General features: G+C 45.9%; 1 protein-coding gene across 1 annotated transcript in view; it reads right to left on the reverse strand.

Annotated features, from left to right (window-relative positions):
- Window positions 1-8,434: 8,434 nt before the first annotated feature.
- The window catches only part of LOC116833467 (prolactin-releasing peptide receptor-like), a 14,281-nt gene continuing 5,716 nt past the window's right edge, over window positions 8,435-16,999 (reverse strand). The window contains exon 2 of the mRNA XM_032795042.2: window positions 8,435-10,092. Coding sequence (XP_032650933.1) covers window positions 9,459-10,092 — 634 coding nt within the window. The 3' untranslated portion in view covers window positions 8,435-9,458. The remainder of the gene's footprint in view (window positions 10,093-16,999) is intronic.

The following is a 16,999-nucleotide window of genomic DNA, read 5'->3' on the forward strand; positions in this document are numbered from 1 at the left end:
GGTGGGATGCAGGTGGTGGGGCCGAATGCTTTGATCACTGATTCCTCCGACGTATTTGGTGGAGCTTCAGGAAGAGCCGGGAGGTCACAGAGTTTGCCGCTGCAACCTTTGTGTTCACCATGTCCCTCACTACCATGTTTCCATGTCTGTCGCACCCCAGCGGTTCGATCTTCTGACTCCTAGTTCTGGTGCGCGAAATACCAGATCTTCATTCCTAGGTATCCGTCATCCATATGCATTCATGCTCTGATATCCGCCGGGTGTTGTTTCTTGCAGACCATGTATTCGATGGGTTGCATATCAGATTCCAGTTTATGGGCATAGCCACTTGTGTTCACAGCAAGTGAGAGGGGGCACCACATCTGTCTTGTGTAGGGTCAGACAATGAAATACCAATGAATTAATCACTTCATTTTTTCTTGTGCCATAGTCGATTGGGTGACATGTGTTCTCTCAGTCCGAGAGAGTGCAGCCGCCTTGCGCTCTTAGCTGCTTGCCTTCCTTCTGAGAAGGGCAATTGAGCTGCCAGTGTGGGACGATCAGTCAGATCCGTGATCGTGGCCGAATGTGCCCCCCCATTTGGCCCCTTCACTCCCCGTTTTGCATATCGGGACCCAATACGCGCCGCCGCCCTGAGTACGTTCATTTCGCTTAACACCCTTGTGGTAATGGTTTTCTGTCATGCAAACAGCTGGCATGTATATCCGACACATGCTGCCATTAATGCCTTTCCAGATTGCTTCTGGTCTCAGACTGCATCGCTTGGTTCCCTAGGAATTGCAATCTTTGCCATGGGTGTTTGGTTCCCAACAACCTATTGGCGGCGTGATTCCGATGAGTCTCAGATGGGAGGTTCACACCTTAGTTACTCAAGCACACACAGACCTGGGACTAATGTGCTCAGGTTTGCGGCTCTCCTTTGCCCCTGCCCAGACGGAGCTACAAACATCTATGTAGTCGGAACCCAGCTCTCTACCAGGCAAATCCGATTGGGATATTTTTGTCTTGCATTGTTAGCACATTGAACATTCTTGTGCGTACTCATGTCTGGGAAGAGGTGGAGCCAAAGTTTGCACCCTCTACGTATATTTCACAAGCCAAGAAATGTGCATTCATGACCCTCAGTGCTCACATTAATTGAAAGAGTAACACGCAGCCGTGGTTTTTCAGATGCTTCAGCAGTGCGTTTTCCTGATCTTGCTGCTCTCACTTCAATGCTCCTTCACTGTGTCTTTTGGAGTAGTGCATGGCTTTGGCTTGTTTGCCTCATTTCCCCCTGCCACAATTTATGTTTATCATATGATTTCAGCTGGCAAAACAAAAGTCTTCCAATTACGTAGGGAGGGGCTCCAGAGCGGTCACAGTCGTGCACTGTGGGATACCACCCGGAGGCCAATACCGTCAATTTGCGGCCACACTAACCCTAATCCGATATGGTAATACTGATTTTAGTGCTACTCCTCTCATTTAAAGAGCCCTTTATATGGATATAAAGGGCCTCGTTGTGTGGACGGGTACAGCGTTAAATCGGTTTAACGCTGCTAAAATCGGTTTAAACGCGTAGTGTAGACCAGGCCTTAGTCTATAAGGTGCCACAGGACTCTTTGCTGCTAACTCAATACAGTTCACACTGCCCTCTCTCTCTCTCTCTCTGTCTTTGTCTTTTTCCAACAGTAAACCCAGGCTCTACCTCTCAGGGAGCTGGGAGGCTTGATTATGTTTATAAGGTGCTTTGAAGATGTAAAGCTTTCTATAAGGACTAGATACATAATAGTGTTATTCAGTCTCCTTGCCCCAGGAAAAGTACTCATTCTCCTTTTAAACTAATCCCACAAGAAAAATAGCACACCCTCTTTCCAACACCTCTGTCATTATTTTTGTGAAATCTGTAGGTGATTCACAGTAGCCCATCCTGGTTAGTCACCCCTTGTCCCCTATGGCCACCAGTGCCACTGTCTCATCATCTCTTGTGGCACGCCTGTGCACTGGATTAGCTATATTTCACCTTTTATAGCCATGGCTCTGTGACACTTACAGTTTGGGCTATACTCAGTTTTTCCCAACTCTAGGCATGGATCAAATGTGGGAGACCTCAGCATGAGGCAAAACAAGTCTAGCATTGCTACTTGCAAATTTAAAATATGGGTAGCTGGGTTAGTGAAAGCCTTCACTGTAACACACTGCACACTGTCACATCTCTTTAGAGGTAGCCTGGTTTATAGGCCAGACTTTAAACTGAAAGGATTTTATTATTTATGAGCCCGTTTTACAGTAGCTAGGCCAGGTATGGATAAATGTCCCTGTTAGACAATTAATTAGGGGAAGAGGCTGCAGCCTGCACCTCTTAACAAGCAAAAGGGGCATTTAGTACCTATTGCTTGTGTAATTGCATATTTTGTTTTCTTTCTGCAGTTCCTCTAAATGAGCAGTGTCTTGTAATTGCTGTGTGCTAAACAACAGCACCCCCTTCTGTCATGTGGTTCATATTAACTCTGTGGTTTAAAAATGTTGGAACTATTAGAATTTGACTTTTTTATTTTTATTTTTTATTATTACTATTTTTTGCTTTAGTAACTGGTATGAGGTAAATGAAAAAATAATAAGCCTTTTCTTGTCTCCTTGCCCTCTCCTTCTGGGTTGTATTGGCCAACGCTGTACCTGTGTAGTTCAATAAATTCCAGATGTTTGGTAATCAGCTAATTGGAGGAAACAGATGTACAAATCATTGGCAGCAGAGGACTTTTCTTCTTGACAAGGCTGCTCCTTGCTCAGTGGCTGTAATCTGGTTAATTTTGTAGTAATGGGATCCCGAAGGATGAAAGTGAAAATGCACTGAATTTCAGCAGACTAAATATTGGAAGACTGTGAAAAATACTGAATGACAAATGCAGGCAAAGAAAGACTGATGAAGTGTCCAGTGAGGGAGAATGAGTAACCAACTACAGGACATGTGACATAGGAATGCATATAGCAGGAGCTGTAAAAATAAGGCCTGTGACGATGTTGTACCAAGAAGCACAAAGCTAAAGAAGTGCATCTGATGAAGTGGGCATTCACCCACGAAAGCTCATGCTCCAAAACATCTGTTAGTCTATAAGGTGCCACAGGATTCTTTGCTGCTTTTAAAGCTAAAGAAGAGCCATGTGCAGGCAACCAGGTGTAAAACAGCTGGACCAAGCAGGGCAAAGCAGGACATGAAAGACTGCAAGGTAGAAAAGTGTTAAAAACAAGAAAAGCTGATGAAGGAACAGGAGATTTCCCCTTAGGCTGCAGCAAGATATATGGCATTCCTCAGCATACTGGATCCCATTCAACCCTCACAGGAGTCAATAGGAATTTTCCATGTATTGTAATGGGTGCTGGATCAGGGCAAGAGACAGCCCGGGAGGAGTTAGTGGCCCAAGAGGCAAGCAGACACCATTGAAGCCTGAGAGCAGGAGGAGGTATGAAGATGAGCAGCTTCTAGCCAGAGCCTCTGATCAGGAAATCTGAAAGTCTGAAGAACTCTCTAGAAAATGAGGAGCTCTGTCCCAGAATGTGTGATGGTTTAAGGAACCATGTGCTGTGAGGTGAAGCAGGTTAATTCAACCCCAATATTAGTGAGGAAGGATAGATAATTCTGTGATTGAGGAACTGGATTGGGAATCAGGAGATCAGTTCCTGGCTCCGCCACAGACTCCCTGTGTGACCCTGGACATGTGAATTACTCTCTCTGGGCCTCAGTTCCTCATCTATAATAAGGGGATAATAATCCTTCCTTTCTCTCCCACATTATCTTGACTCTTTATCCTGTGAGCAATTTGGGGCAGGGAATGTCTCTTACTATGTGTCTGTTCAGTGCCCAGCACTATTGGTTGGAGCCTATAGTTGTTACCATAATATAAATGATAACAATAATAAGAAAGGGCGAGTCTTAACGAGGGGCCAGGAAACTACAACACTTGTGCTGCTCCCCATCCCACATTTGATTATATGATGAAACAATCAGACTTTAACTTCCAGGGGCATCTTCAGTGTCTGCTATCCCACACTGTGCACACCAGGGTCTCCATGGAAAAGACAATACAACCCTAGGCTATAGTATCTTGTCTGAGTCAGAGCCACATGGTGGGCAGGGATGATGTGAATGCCTCCTGGCCTTGAGCTCCCATACCTGCCCCCACCGCTTCGTTACATACCCTGGAACAATGGAGTATCTGGAGGGAGCAGAGGGGCTCAGGCAGCTCCTCTTTCTGTGTGAGGGGAGAAATCCATGTGCACATGGTCAGTCTATCTCTCTAGGTAGATGCATAGCCCTGTTGCATCTGAGGTTTTAGGGGAGGTCCCCTGTGTGCACGTATCGGGTGGGTACAACCCCTCCCCCTCCTTCTCTTTGGTTATAGCTATTTCTTCCCAGATACATTAGCGTACGGTTTACAAGCTGAATCTCACTTTGTCATTGTGTGCCCATATTTCCAAACTCTCTGGTACCCTTTGGATTATTTCTGTATCTTTACCTGCATTTGCAACTTCTTTCAATGTGACAGCCTCTTTGAATTTTCCCACCACGTAGGCAGTTGATGTTCTCTTTCTGCTCATGAATGATCAGATTTCATGTTCAAAGTAACAAACTGAATGGCAGAGAAACCTGCGGGGTCTCCCTGGGATTTAGGAAAGGAGCAGAGTACAGCAGCACAAAGGGCTGATGACCCAGATGGGAGAGTAGGATGTTGTGGTGTGGGTGCCTAAAGAACTGGCTTTCAAGAGAGTTTCTGAGTAAAATTCACCCAGTGCCAAGGGCCAGTTCAAGGTCTATGCACCATTTTCATTATGGGCCTTCTGGACAGGAGTAAAATTGCACCTGAGGAAGGACTGGGGGAAATTTAGAAGAGCTTCAGGGATCAGGAAGCCTGATATTGTTTGCTTTATACCGTGTATAGTTAGCTGGAACATGAAATGCACGAGGCAATGGAATTTGCTGATGATGCAAAAGTAAGGACAGCAGCAGTCAGTACAAATGAGGAGGGCAACACAGGTCCAAATGGCCTAACCACTAGAGACAGCATCTTAGGTGCACAGGGAAATGTTCGTGCACACAGAGCCGCAGCAGTGTCTGGAGAGATTTGGTGCAGGATAAAACTTTAACCCCTTCAGTAAACAAAGCTTAACAGTGGGAGGAAAAAAAGCAAGTAGATTTCTGGGCAATGTTTCTAACAGAGCACAACAATAACCTAGTGATGGATCCACACATGAAATACTAGTACGGTATGTGAGCATTCCCTCTAGGCTGGGAGGCAAGTTAGGTGCTGCTGAGGTAGACAGTAACGAGGTAATAAGCTTCAACACAGGAATGGATAAGACCTCCACTTTATGGTACTTCATGTGGAAAACCCAGAGGTGCTTTAAAAGCTGCTGAAATAGAGAGACTGCAATATGGAAAACGACTTTGGAAGGCAACACGTGACTCACAGCAACGATCCTTTTTTATCCCCTTGCTCCCCAGCACTGGGTGCCTAGGTTTTTCTGAGGGACAGAGAGTTGCAGTTGCCCTGATTTTCTCCAGCATTATTTCAGCACTGAGCAACCCAGCCACCCTCCTGCCTAGATTGCTATTGCTGTCACTGGGGTGTGAAAGGCATTCCAAACAGGAACCCCAGTGTGACAGGCAGTGGGCAGAGAGCTCTCCAAAACCAAACCGCAGCTCAGGGAGTGCTGGTACCTTCGGAAGGAGATCCACTCTGTGCTCATATTGAGTTTGAATCAGTCATGAAAGCAACGAGGAGTCCGGTGGCACCTTGAAGACCAACAGATTTATCTGGCCATAAGCTTTCGTGGGTAAGAAACCTCACTTCTTCAACTGAATGGAGATAACTCCTTGTTGTTTTTGTGGATACCAACTAACACAACTACCCCTCTGATAATGAGTCATGAGTTAAACTCCTCTCCCAGGCAATCAGAGCAGTGTTTACAAGAGGTCATTGAGATAAGGATGTGTAAGAGGGGTTTGCTATAAATTTGTGTAGGGACCAGAAAAGAAAAACTGAACTTGCACAAGAGAAAATCTGTGATGATCAGTGAGGGCAGAGGGATGGGGAGCAGAAATGCCGATGTGCCCCGTGTTGAGGGAAACAGGCAGAGCATGGGGTTGCTGTGGCACTAGGGGGAGGGAGCTCTATTCCCTCCTGCAGCTATCTAAGTCTCTTTGGAGATCAGGAACTGAGAAAGCCCACAGCACCTCTGTATCTATCATTGGAATTTATTAAGCAACAAAATGAGTTTCAAGGGGGAGTGATTGCTTTGATGTTCTGTCAGAGCTTCCTCCTCCTGCATCCTGTTCTCAGCAAAGATTTGGAGAAGAAAGAGAGAAAGTGGGACAGATCCTCCCACGTGGCAAGCCCCTTGTGAGAGGTTCTGAGCACCTCCCTTGATGCGAGTGAGAGCTAAAGATGCTCAGCCCCACTCAGAGGCCAGCAGCACCTCACAGGATGGGGCCATGGGAGAGCTGAGTGGGACCCTCTCCTGCTAAGCTTTGGAGACGGGCTCCAGAATTTCCTGCTTCTTGATAAAAGAGGCACATTCCTCTTTTCTGAGGCTGCGGTTCCTCTGGCGCTTGTTCGCTTTTAAGAATAAATTCCCTTCTCCTATCCCGAGACTGTTTAAAATACACCCCAGGGGGAATGACTGGCTTTTAGGAGTTACTGACATTTTCAAGCATAATGATTTAATGAATTTTTAAACAATTCTTTGCCAAATAAAGAGCCACACTGAATTCTCTGCTCTACTCCATTCTCTGCTGCTCAGACTTAGAATTTCTTCTGCTTTTTTTCCTCCCTCCCTCCTCTTTCTCCTCCTCCTCATAAATGAGAAATGAAATACATAAGAAACACATTGATTCTGCTGCATCCTTGCCAGTATTCTACAGGCTGGCACAAGCCTGGAAGGAATTTGGTCTGTCCAAATCGTTACTGACATTGAGATCCACGCTGGCATCTTGTCAGGCTCCTATGGCCACATCAACTCTGCATATGCATATTTATCAAATCAAAATATATGCATACAGTACAGCCACTGTATTGGCTTGCTTTTGTCACAAACTGGTAGAAATCTGCATCTGATCCCCCCAGCCTTCACCCTGAAGTTACACAGAGTGGGGCAACAAGGGGTTGCATTTTGGGACCCTACAGAACACACTCTGGGCAGTGCACCTAAGGGTGCTGCTACTGAGCTCCCACTGGGCCTGGCGTTGCAGGGGCTAACGTGGAGTCCCTCAACAGGAAGCTCTCTGAGGCAAGCATATGTCTTTTATGGATGGTAGGTGATTAGCTGTAAGGTAGCTGGGTGAATGGGCAGTTACACAGTGCCCCGCCCCCCCCTTTGGCTGGGTGACAAGAGTGTCAGCCTGCTGCAGCCCTTTGTCAAAGGGGATTATCAGGGCTGATTCCAGAAAGGAGAAAGGCTACAACATAACATCACAAAATCCCCATGGTACCAATGTACCTCCCTACCCTGAAATCCTGTAGCTGCACTGAGGGCTGGAGATGGGCAATGGGGTGAAGTAGTGAAACCCTTTCCAGGCCAGCTTCTGAATATGGCTAGGAGCAGAGAGAAGGTGAGAAATATGGGTCCAGGACCCCTCACTGGGCCCTGGGCTAAAGGCACAGGAAGAGGATGGGGAAAGAGTAAGAAGGAAATGGAACAGGGACTACATAAGAGGCTTTTCACTCTCCCAGCATCTCCTTCCTCATTCACTGCATAGACATTTCCCCATGGCTGGTCACTTATATCCCTAATGTTGGTTGGCCATGTAACCCTCCTGGGAGATAAGGAAGTCTTATTAGCCACATCTGAGGCCCAGAGAGGTGCAGTAACTAGGCCAAGGCCACCGAGTAGCAAAGCTGGAAACAGAACCCAGGAGTTCTGACTGTTAGTCCTGTTCTATAGCCACTGGGAAACATTCCCCCCCAGCTCCCCTCCAGATCCACTGATGTCTGGATGAAAACAGCCCTCTCTTTGATGGAGTCATCATGAGAAAAAAAGAATCTTAAATCTCTGGCACTGCTTTATTAGGCATCAAACACATTGACTCAGCGAACAGTAGGTGAGGGATGAAATCATTAGAATCATGTCAGTTACATGTCACTAGGATCTCACTCACTGCAGCTGTGTTCCCAGCAGGCATACTGCAGCATCTGCACTTTGGAAAAGAAAATCGCCTCTAAGCTCAGCATTTAAGAGAGGAATCTTGAAGTTATTCCTTTATATTTATTGTACTATTACAACAAACATCAATCTGAGATATGCAAGAAGGAAAGAGTATTGTATTAGACACAGGAATACTTTGACAAGGTTACATTGCAACCCCAAACACTGGTGCATATACTTCACTGTCCCAAGCTTCTGTTTGACTTAAGCAGCCCTTCCCATGGCCATACAACTCATTCTTCTGTTCAGAAAGAACGAACTATGCACAATAAGTCAGCCTTTCATGCCAGCTGAATGGAGGAGCAGTTTCTATTTAACTCAATCAGGGGAGGTGGGGGTTGTGCACCCATATATGCAGGGCTGAATATGGTGCAGTATTTGTTCACATATACCCACATTACCATTAGACACAAATCCACTTTTTTCCAGGCTATTGCCCTGAAGTGATGCTGCTCATGCTTATGGTGTCATATCCAACAAAGCAAGCAGGCTGTACAAACATAGGAACTGACAGACCGAACCAGACCTGAGATCCAGCTAGTCCACAATCTTGTCTGCCACAGTGGACAATACTAGACGCATCTGAGGAAAGTGTAAACCCCCACAATGGACAGTTATGTAGTACAGTGCCCCTGGAAAAATGTCTTCCTGACCATCTGTAGTTAGTGCTTGGCTTACGCATGACGGTCTGTATCCCTTTGATATTTTGGTCCAGTCTAGTGTTCTGGGTATCCTTATTCTGAAATCTGCTATGTTCTGTACCTCAAAGATGCCTTGTGATAGTGCGTTCCTCAGGCTGATCATGCTTTGGGTAAAAAAGCACTTCCTCTTCTTAAAGTTCAGTTCTTGGACGGGTGACATCTGGGGACCATGCAGATGTGGAGATACCCTGTGCTTTTTCTTCTGAGTGAGTACTGAGCTTCATCACGTTCTAAAGGACATGATACTTCTGGAGCAGATGAGGCAGAAACCCGAGGACCCCAGGTTTGCACACATTAAAGACCTGGTGGCACTTTTTGCAAGAACTAGGGCACATACTACTTCTGTAATTTAAAATCCCAAACTCCTAATGCAATTGTGGTGGAATACAGCATCATTCACTTCATGTAACAGAATCTGGTTGGCTGCTGTTAAACACAAATAGTCACAGCCTTCCACCTGGGAGAAGCCAGCATTTCAGGAAGTGGCTATGCTGATTCTTGTGTGTATCAGTTTGGGATGCAAAGGGTGAGAGGAATGCGAGACCATCAGAGAGCAGAGAAACTAGGTTCCAGGCCTCAGAGCATCACGCTCACGGCTACGCAGTTATTAGTGGGGATGATTTTCTGCTTGAAGGTGAACATCTTCTTCAGCTCACTGCGGAAGCGGTCATGCAGCCAGGCGTAGAGGAAGGGGTTGCAGCAGGAGGAGCTCATGGCAAACCAGTGGCAGAGCAGCTGGATGAGCAGGAAGTAGTGCTTGTTGATGAGATTGATGTCTATGTCACGAATGATGTTGAAGACGTGGATGGGGAGCCAGCAGATCCCAAAGGCAGCCACCACCAGCACAATGAGCCGGAAGATCTTCCTCTTCCTCACCCGGTCAAACTCTGTCTGGCTTTGCGTTGGGTGACCAGGCACTACACGGTTCTTCAGCTTGACTGTAATGCAGATGTACGAGAGGGAGACAGCTGAGAGGGGTAGGATGTAGGTGATGATCAGGGTACTGTAGGCATAGGCCAAGCGCTCCTTCTCCTCCTCCATCCAGAACTCCTCGCAGATGGCAAAGCCCTCCTTCTGGAACTCCACGTGGTATGTGTGGGCGATGGCAGGGGCCACCAGTGCACAGGACAGCAACCAGATTCCACCCACCACATACACACAGGTGGTGACCGAGATGCGTTTCTTCAGCGGGTGCACCGTGGCATAGTACCTGGAAAGAGAGGGAGAGAGAATGAGTGTGGGTGCTCTCTCTTAAATGGCGTTATCCCTGTAGCTCATGTATCTCACCAGTCAGGGCGTGCTCTTGGTGTGTGTGCGCATGTATCAAGACCCAAATAAGGCCTCAGTGATGTATAGGAAGCATCTCATCCTGAGGAGTCCTGAGGGGTCCTCCTGACTGAGCTGGGGGAGGAGTCAAGCTGAGCTCAAATTGCTTTTTGTAGACCTTGTTTGCACCGAACCTGACAGACATTGAAACTAGCATTTGGGCCCATGGGTAGAGGATGGTGGAGCTGGAGCAGTAAACAAATGCTCCAGTGACCAACTGCATGGATAGAGTGGCACTACCAGCTACACAGACCCCTGCTGTGCTCCCAGAGAGTGAGACTCCTCCACAATGATATATACTGAGTAACGTGGTTACCTAAATTAGACACTAGAGACCGTTTTACATTAACGTGCACATGTTCTGCTGCTGTCCCTGTGTTCATGTATTTACAACAATGAGGATGGTGTTTTAACTGCACTCTCTCTCTCTGTCCCACCTTTGAAAGCTATAATTGCTCTTTAGGGCCGGCTTTAGGTGGATTTCCCCGAATTGGGCCCTGCGCCTAAGAGGGCCCCCGAGCCCAGCCAGAGTGCTGCCAGTCCCACAGCCCGCAACCTCGCTCCCCCGACAGGAGCGGGGCAAGTCCCACTGCCCCGCAACCCCAGCTGCAGTGCGGTGAGTCCCGCAGCCCTGATCCCCTGGCCAGAGCCCAGTAACCCCCGCAGCCCCATGCCTAGCAGGAGCACGCCGAGTCCCACGGCCCAGCTCCCCCAGCCAGAGCGCAGCAAATCCCACTGTACCACAACCCCAGCCAGAGCTCAGTGAGTTCCGTGGCCCTGATCCCCCGGCCGGAGCGTGGTGAGTCCCGCGACTCCACTATCCCAGCTGGAGCAGGGCAAAGTGCTCTTAATTTTCATCCAAGCCCTGGTCCAGGTGTTTCAGTGTCAGGCTTGGGTTGAAGTTTCTCTGCAGAGGGCTAAATCCCTCAAGGCCACCCAGAGGATTCAGGGGGCCTGGGGCAAAGCAATTTTGAGGGCCCCTTCCATAAAAAAAGTTGCAATACTATATTCTCGTGGGGGCCCCTGTGGGGTCCAGGGCATGGGGAAAATTGCCCCACTTGCCCCCCCTTATGAGCAGCTCTGAAACCCCTCTCCAAGAGACAGCTAGTGCTACACATCTCTGAAATCTGCCAGGTACGGCTCAAGTGGGCACCACATGGTGCTGAGGGCTTGTGCTGGCTCCTCTGCATGGGATGGTGCTTCACCCACAATTAATGCACAGGGAGTCCACACTGTGAGAGAACAAAGAACGCTACCCCCTACTGAACTGTGGAGTCACTGATGGAAAGATTTTCTCATCTGCTGGTGACTACTACAGAGGACTTTCTTTCGGTGTATGGTTTCAGAAGCACAGCTTCCATCATTGTTAATGAATCCTGGGGTGCTGTATCACAAAGTTATGTCTACTGTATATTTGATCAGCTTCATCAACATTACCTGAGTTGGAGGAATGACAGAGGAAGAGGAGAGGCCAGTCAGTATAGGATACAGGTATCAAAAGGTACCGAGATGCCCAAGTGGTTTCTCCTATTTACCTCATCCCAAGATACAAAAACAAAAGGGCACTTGCTCAAATTAGAAGGTTAAAAATTAAATTGCATTTTAAAAAGCATCAGGTCTCTACATTGATGAAAGGAGAGAGTAGTTAATGCATTCTGTAGTTAACCTTTGGAACTCACCATCACAGTATATAGCTGAGGCAAAGAGTGTGTGTGGTAAGAACAGCATCTGCCAGTTGCACTAGCTAAAGTAAAATTACAAGGACTATCAACCAGGTTTCAGGGTCTAAAGTGATCACTTGATGGTGTAATAAAGCCATTTCCTGCCATCATGTATATGTATAGTACTGCTCAGTTGGGGAGAAATACATCTCCTGATGCATCCAGCACTGACAGCCATCAGAGACAAGCTATCAGACTCAGTGGGCTCTTCCTCTGTTCTAGTTCTACCTGCTTCAGCATGTGCCCCTAGTTACAATCCCTAAAGCTTCTGGTAGTCCTTAATCAATAAAACTCTACATAACCAAGGGGAATCAGCAGCAGTCAGCTCAGCAGCAGCAAATTCCAGGGCTGAGTACAAAAGCTACAAAAGAGGTTTTCCTCTCAGTTCCAAAGCTGTCATTTTCTAGTTAGTCAGACATTTAATGGCTGCTTTTTCTTATTTCATTAAGATTACATTTCTATTGCATTAAATTAAGCAAAAAGGCCTGACATGAGGTGCCAAAGCTGCAGGAAATAGTACCCTTTCAGTGCAGAAAAGCCTTTAGTCCCTAAAAGCTGTAATTATCACAGCAGTGGCACAGCCACAGAATTAACCCCTGGGAACAGCTTTTATTGTGGAAGAATGAAATAATAGAGGCTTTTATTTTCCCCATCCTGAGGCCTTGTGTTAAACAGTAGGTGCCTTCAGTTGTCTCTAGAAACTCCCGGCCTATCAGAAGGCTCCTGATCAACTACCCAAGCAGCCCTTTGTATGAAGTTACTCTGAATCATACTTGGGAGCTTCAGGCAGCATTTTTGAAAAGACTAAAACCAAAAAAAAAAATCCACTTAATTAATCTCTTTTCTCCTTTTTTGACTATGTGCATTGTACTCATTTCCTCGCTATTTCTGATGATGAAAGACTTGTAAGAGCTGAGCCTCCTGCCAGCCATTTTAAGTGAATAAAATGTGGTTTTATGTAGCACCTTTCGCATACTGGGTGTTCTACCTTCAGCACTAACTCACACACAGCTCTCCTCTGCAATCTTCTGACTGTCTGTCTATGTACGTATCCGTACCTCACTCTTCACCTTCGTGTTTGAACCTATGCAACTCGTTGACATTCACATCCAGGAAAGCATCTCTATTCAGGATAGCCCTTAAGCATGTGCTGAACTTTAAACATGTGCTTAAGTCCTATTGAAGTCAATGAGACTTAAGCCCAGGCTCAAAGTTCAGCATATGGTTATGTGGTGTCTTTTGTCAGGGCCAGAGAGAATTTTGGTTGAAATTGTCTAGCTGTGTCCCAGTCTACATTCCAGCTAGTAATAAATGCCCCAGTTACATATTATTCAAATTATCTCGATTTATTATGACCATCTTATCCCTTTACTTGTATTTTATGACTAGATTGCACAAAACATTCAAGATTATAATGGAAAATAGGAACTGGAAAGGAGCATCTGAAATTAAACAAACCCTCAGCAGAAGAAGCTTGCATAGCAATTGAACTGATCTCTGACAATAAACCTACGTGTGATGGATATAACATTTTTTATAATTTATTTTGTCTAGACAGGAAAGCAGGCTTGCATCTGTCATATGAACCTCCCAAAACCAGGATTCGGATCAATCTGTGCTATCATATGAGTGGGACAGCAGTATACAGAGCTAAACTCAGGCTGGACCTAGGGTTAAAAAGATGTGCACTCTTGCTTAACTTTACACACGAGTAGCTCATTGAGATGAAGCACATGACTGTCTTTGCAGGATCAGAGTCTTACTCCTGATTTCCTTCTCGGAGGTGCAAGGGAATTCTTTAATTCTAGTATCAGAGGGGTAGCTGTGTTAGTCTGGATCTTTAAAAAGCAACAAAGAGTCCTGTGGCACCTTATAGACTAACAGATGATTGAACTCCCTGATTGAACTAACCTCGTTATTTCCAGACTGATTCTAGCCTGCATATTTATACCTGCCTCTGAAAATTTCCATTACATGCGTCTGATGAAGTGGGTATTCACCCACAAAAGCTTATGCTCCAATATATCTGTTAAGTCTATAAGGTGCCACAGGACTCTTTGTTGCTTCTTAATTCTAGTGTAAGTGAGACCTTTGAACTGAACAGAACCTGACCATTGCATTGGCAAAAGTGATGCTTTGACACAAAATCTGAAGGTTCTGTGACTTGCCCCATTCACAGAGTAAATATTTTTAAGGCCATTTCAGTCTGGATGCTGTTGGGCTGCGATATGACCAGTTTCTCACAGAACATATACATCTCTTTAGGGCTGTAAAGGTGAGAAATTCCTCAACTTCCTGCCATGCGGAGAGCCAGCTCAAAGCCAGTGCACCACCTAAGTCCTATTTATTTTGGAAACTATTTATTTCATGTGGAACTGGGGTGGTGAATAGGCTTTGTGCTGCCTCTTTGCACATAGAAGAATCTCATCCTATCTGAAAGAGTCCCTTTGAAAAGGGCAGCTAAGCGTTTTAGCTAAATCCTTCTGCTCCCTCATCAGTTCCTAACCAAACCTTTGAATTTAAGAGTACTGACCGGTTTTGTAATTCCTGGGAAGGTGCACGAACACCAAAGACTGGATGGAGGAAAATTAACACAGAGGCCTGGTTTGATTGAATAATATGAGCCTGATTCACCACTCCACTCCATTAGCTTCACCCTGGCATGACTCATTTGGAGTTAGTGAAGTAACACTGGCATGAAACATGTATAAGAGAGTGGTGAATCAGGCCTTATGTTAATAAATAATATGCAGCCAAGAAGACTTACAGTGATGGGAGCTTGAGAAACATCTAAGATGACAGACAGAGACAGAAATATTTTCAGTAATGACATTTTCCATTCCAAGCTAGTGATGCCTTCTGTATCTTGCAATGTACCACAGAATCACTCACTAATGCTGCTTTAGGAAAGGAAAAGGAGTAGTTAAAAGTAGGGCTTTCTGAACATGTAGCCCTAAGTGTGCAGTTATAAAGGGGGTTATGAATGCTGCAGCTCCTTTTGTGTAGATTCTCTTTTACCATGGAGGAACAGCCCAACCCTAAATGCAAAGAGTTACAGAAATTCAAGACGGAAAAGCCTTATTGGGACATAACTAGTCCAGCCCCCCGCATCAGAAAATGCAGGATCAGACCAAACAGCACAGTTACCAAGTATATTTAAGTCTCATGTAATCAGATTTCCAACACTCCCCTTGGCAGGTCATCCTACTTCCTAAGAGATCTCGCTATCAGAAAGTTCTTTCCTGCTAGTCCAGTTTAAATCTTCCCTTTGTTCGTCTAATCTGCTTTGCCTCCGTTGCACCTGTTTTATTCTGCCAGCATCTGAGTCATGTTTGCATTAAAGATGCTCCTTGTATCTGGGGCTTAATTTTGGAATCTGCCTATTTCTTTCCATTCGCCACTTGGACTGTAGCCTTCTCTACAAAAGTGACATCGCCATGGAAACACAGTGTTAAAAAACCTAAAGCCCAAAAAAACCAGCCTCAACCCAGATCCCATGTCTGTCTCTGTTTAGGAAGGGATTGTGCCTGCTATTGGGGGGTCAGAACAATTTGTCTGGCACAGATTTGTATGGCAAGGTATTAATAACCTTGAACTAGCAGAAATTATACCTAGTGCTCTACAAAACCAGCAGTAAAGGACATCATTATTTAGTGGCACTGAAATCAGAACAAGAGCAATAGGAAATTCACTCCCAAACTAAACACACATACGTTTCCAGTCCCATGCTGGCTGCTTAGCCTTCCTGGTCAGGTGAAGGGATGTGAAATTAACTTATTTTGCAACACAGCTGGTTACAAGTTGCAAGCATGGGGAACATTTTATCATTTCTGCCTATGGGGAAAGAAGCATAGGGCACAAATATGCCTCACACAAAGAGAAAGAGATTGAGTAGCATATTCCTGTTTGGAACATTCTGGCATGATGACACTGGTTTAATTTTCACCATGCCATGGCATCTCTCCAGCCCTGATGAGTGCCAAAGCCACAGGACTTCAATACAAAGTGCAGAAGGAGGAAAGGAAATTGAATTGCTATTTGCTGTGATCTAGGCTCTGTCATTGGATCAATCTGTCACCACCCGGCGTTTGCAGCAGCTCCAAGAAAGTAAGAAGCTTGGTACTGGATTTACAAAGTCTTGTCTGGGCACAGTAGAGATGTTTGATCATGTCACTATCATGCCATAAACTGCACTGGTATTAAAGTCACATAAAAGTTCCACTTTTACAGCAAGCAACAGCACTGAGGGAAAAACACCTTGTAATGCAGAGTTTGATGTATGTGCAGTGACTTCTCGTCAATGCCCTCAGTAACAAGCTCTTCTCCCAAACAGGTCAGAAGCTTGTAACAGCCCAAACCAAAGACACCAGAAAACAACAAAAGACTATGGTTCAAATCCCAGTCCTGGCACAACGAAAAATGGCCTGTTTCTTTCTCATCCTAGCTATAGCTAGAGTACACAGCTGGTATTTTCTGCTCAATGGAAACTCGGTGCTGGAAAAGCAGCGGGTGCTGCATCTCAGCAATAAGGTGCAATGACAGAGTTGGGTGTGTGGGGAGTGGGTCTGGACTGAGCCTCTCTCCTGAATGAGTCTCTCTTTGCCAGGAGGTGGACTGGAGAGGTGTGCAAAGAGTGAATGAACACATCATGGGGAAGCATGGAGATACTGCCTGGCTTTCCCCTGGGATTAGTCTTGTTGCATCCCTCTGAGGAGGATTAATTTCCATTTGCCTTGATGCCCGCTTTATAATCTCCTTGTTGATATGATCAGTTATTACTGCTGTTTGCATAGTGCAGACAATGTGCTCAGTGCCGTACAAGACACAAGGAGGACACATGTATAGTCTTCTCCTGTGCATACTGTAACAAAGTTCCTCCTCTACCTTGGTGGGTCCTGCACTTATTGGCAGATTTTTTTCACCTCAGTGATCTTCCCCTCTTGCGGAACCCACAGTTTGGGTCAGCTCCTCCTGTGTCTGATCAGGAGTTGGGAGGTTTGGGGGGAACCCAGGCCTGCCCTCTATTCCAGGTTCCAGCCCAGGGCCCTGTGGATTGCAGCTGTCTATAGT

The sequence above is a fragment of the Chelonoidis abingdonii genome, chromosome 2 (assembly GCF_003597395.2).
Source record: "Chelonoidis abingdonii isolate Lonesome George chromosome 2, CheloAbing_2.0, whole genome shotgun sequence".
NCBI classification, from domain to species: Eukaryota; Metazoa; Chordata; order Testudines; family Testudinidae; genus Chelonoidis; species Chelonoidis abingdonii.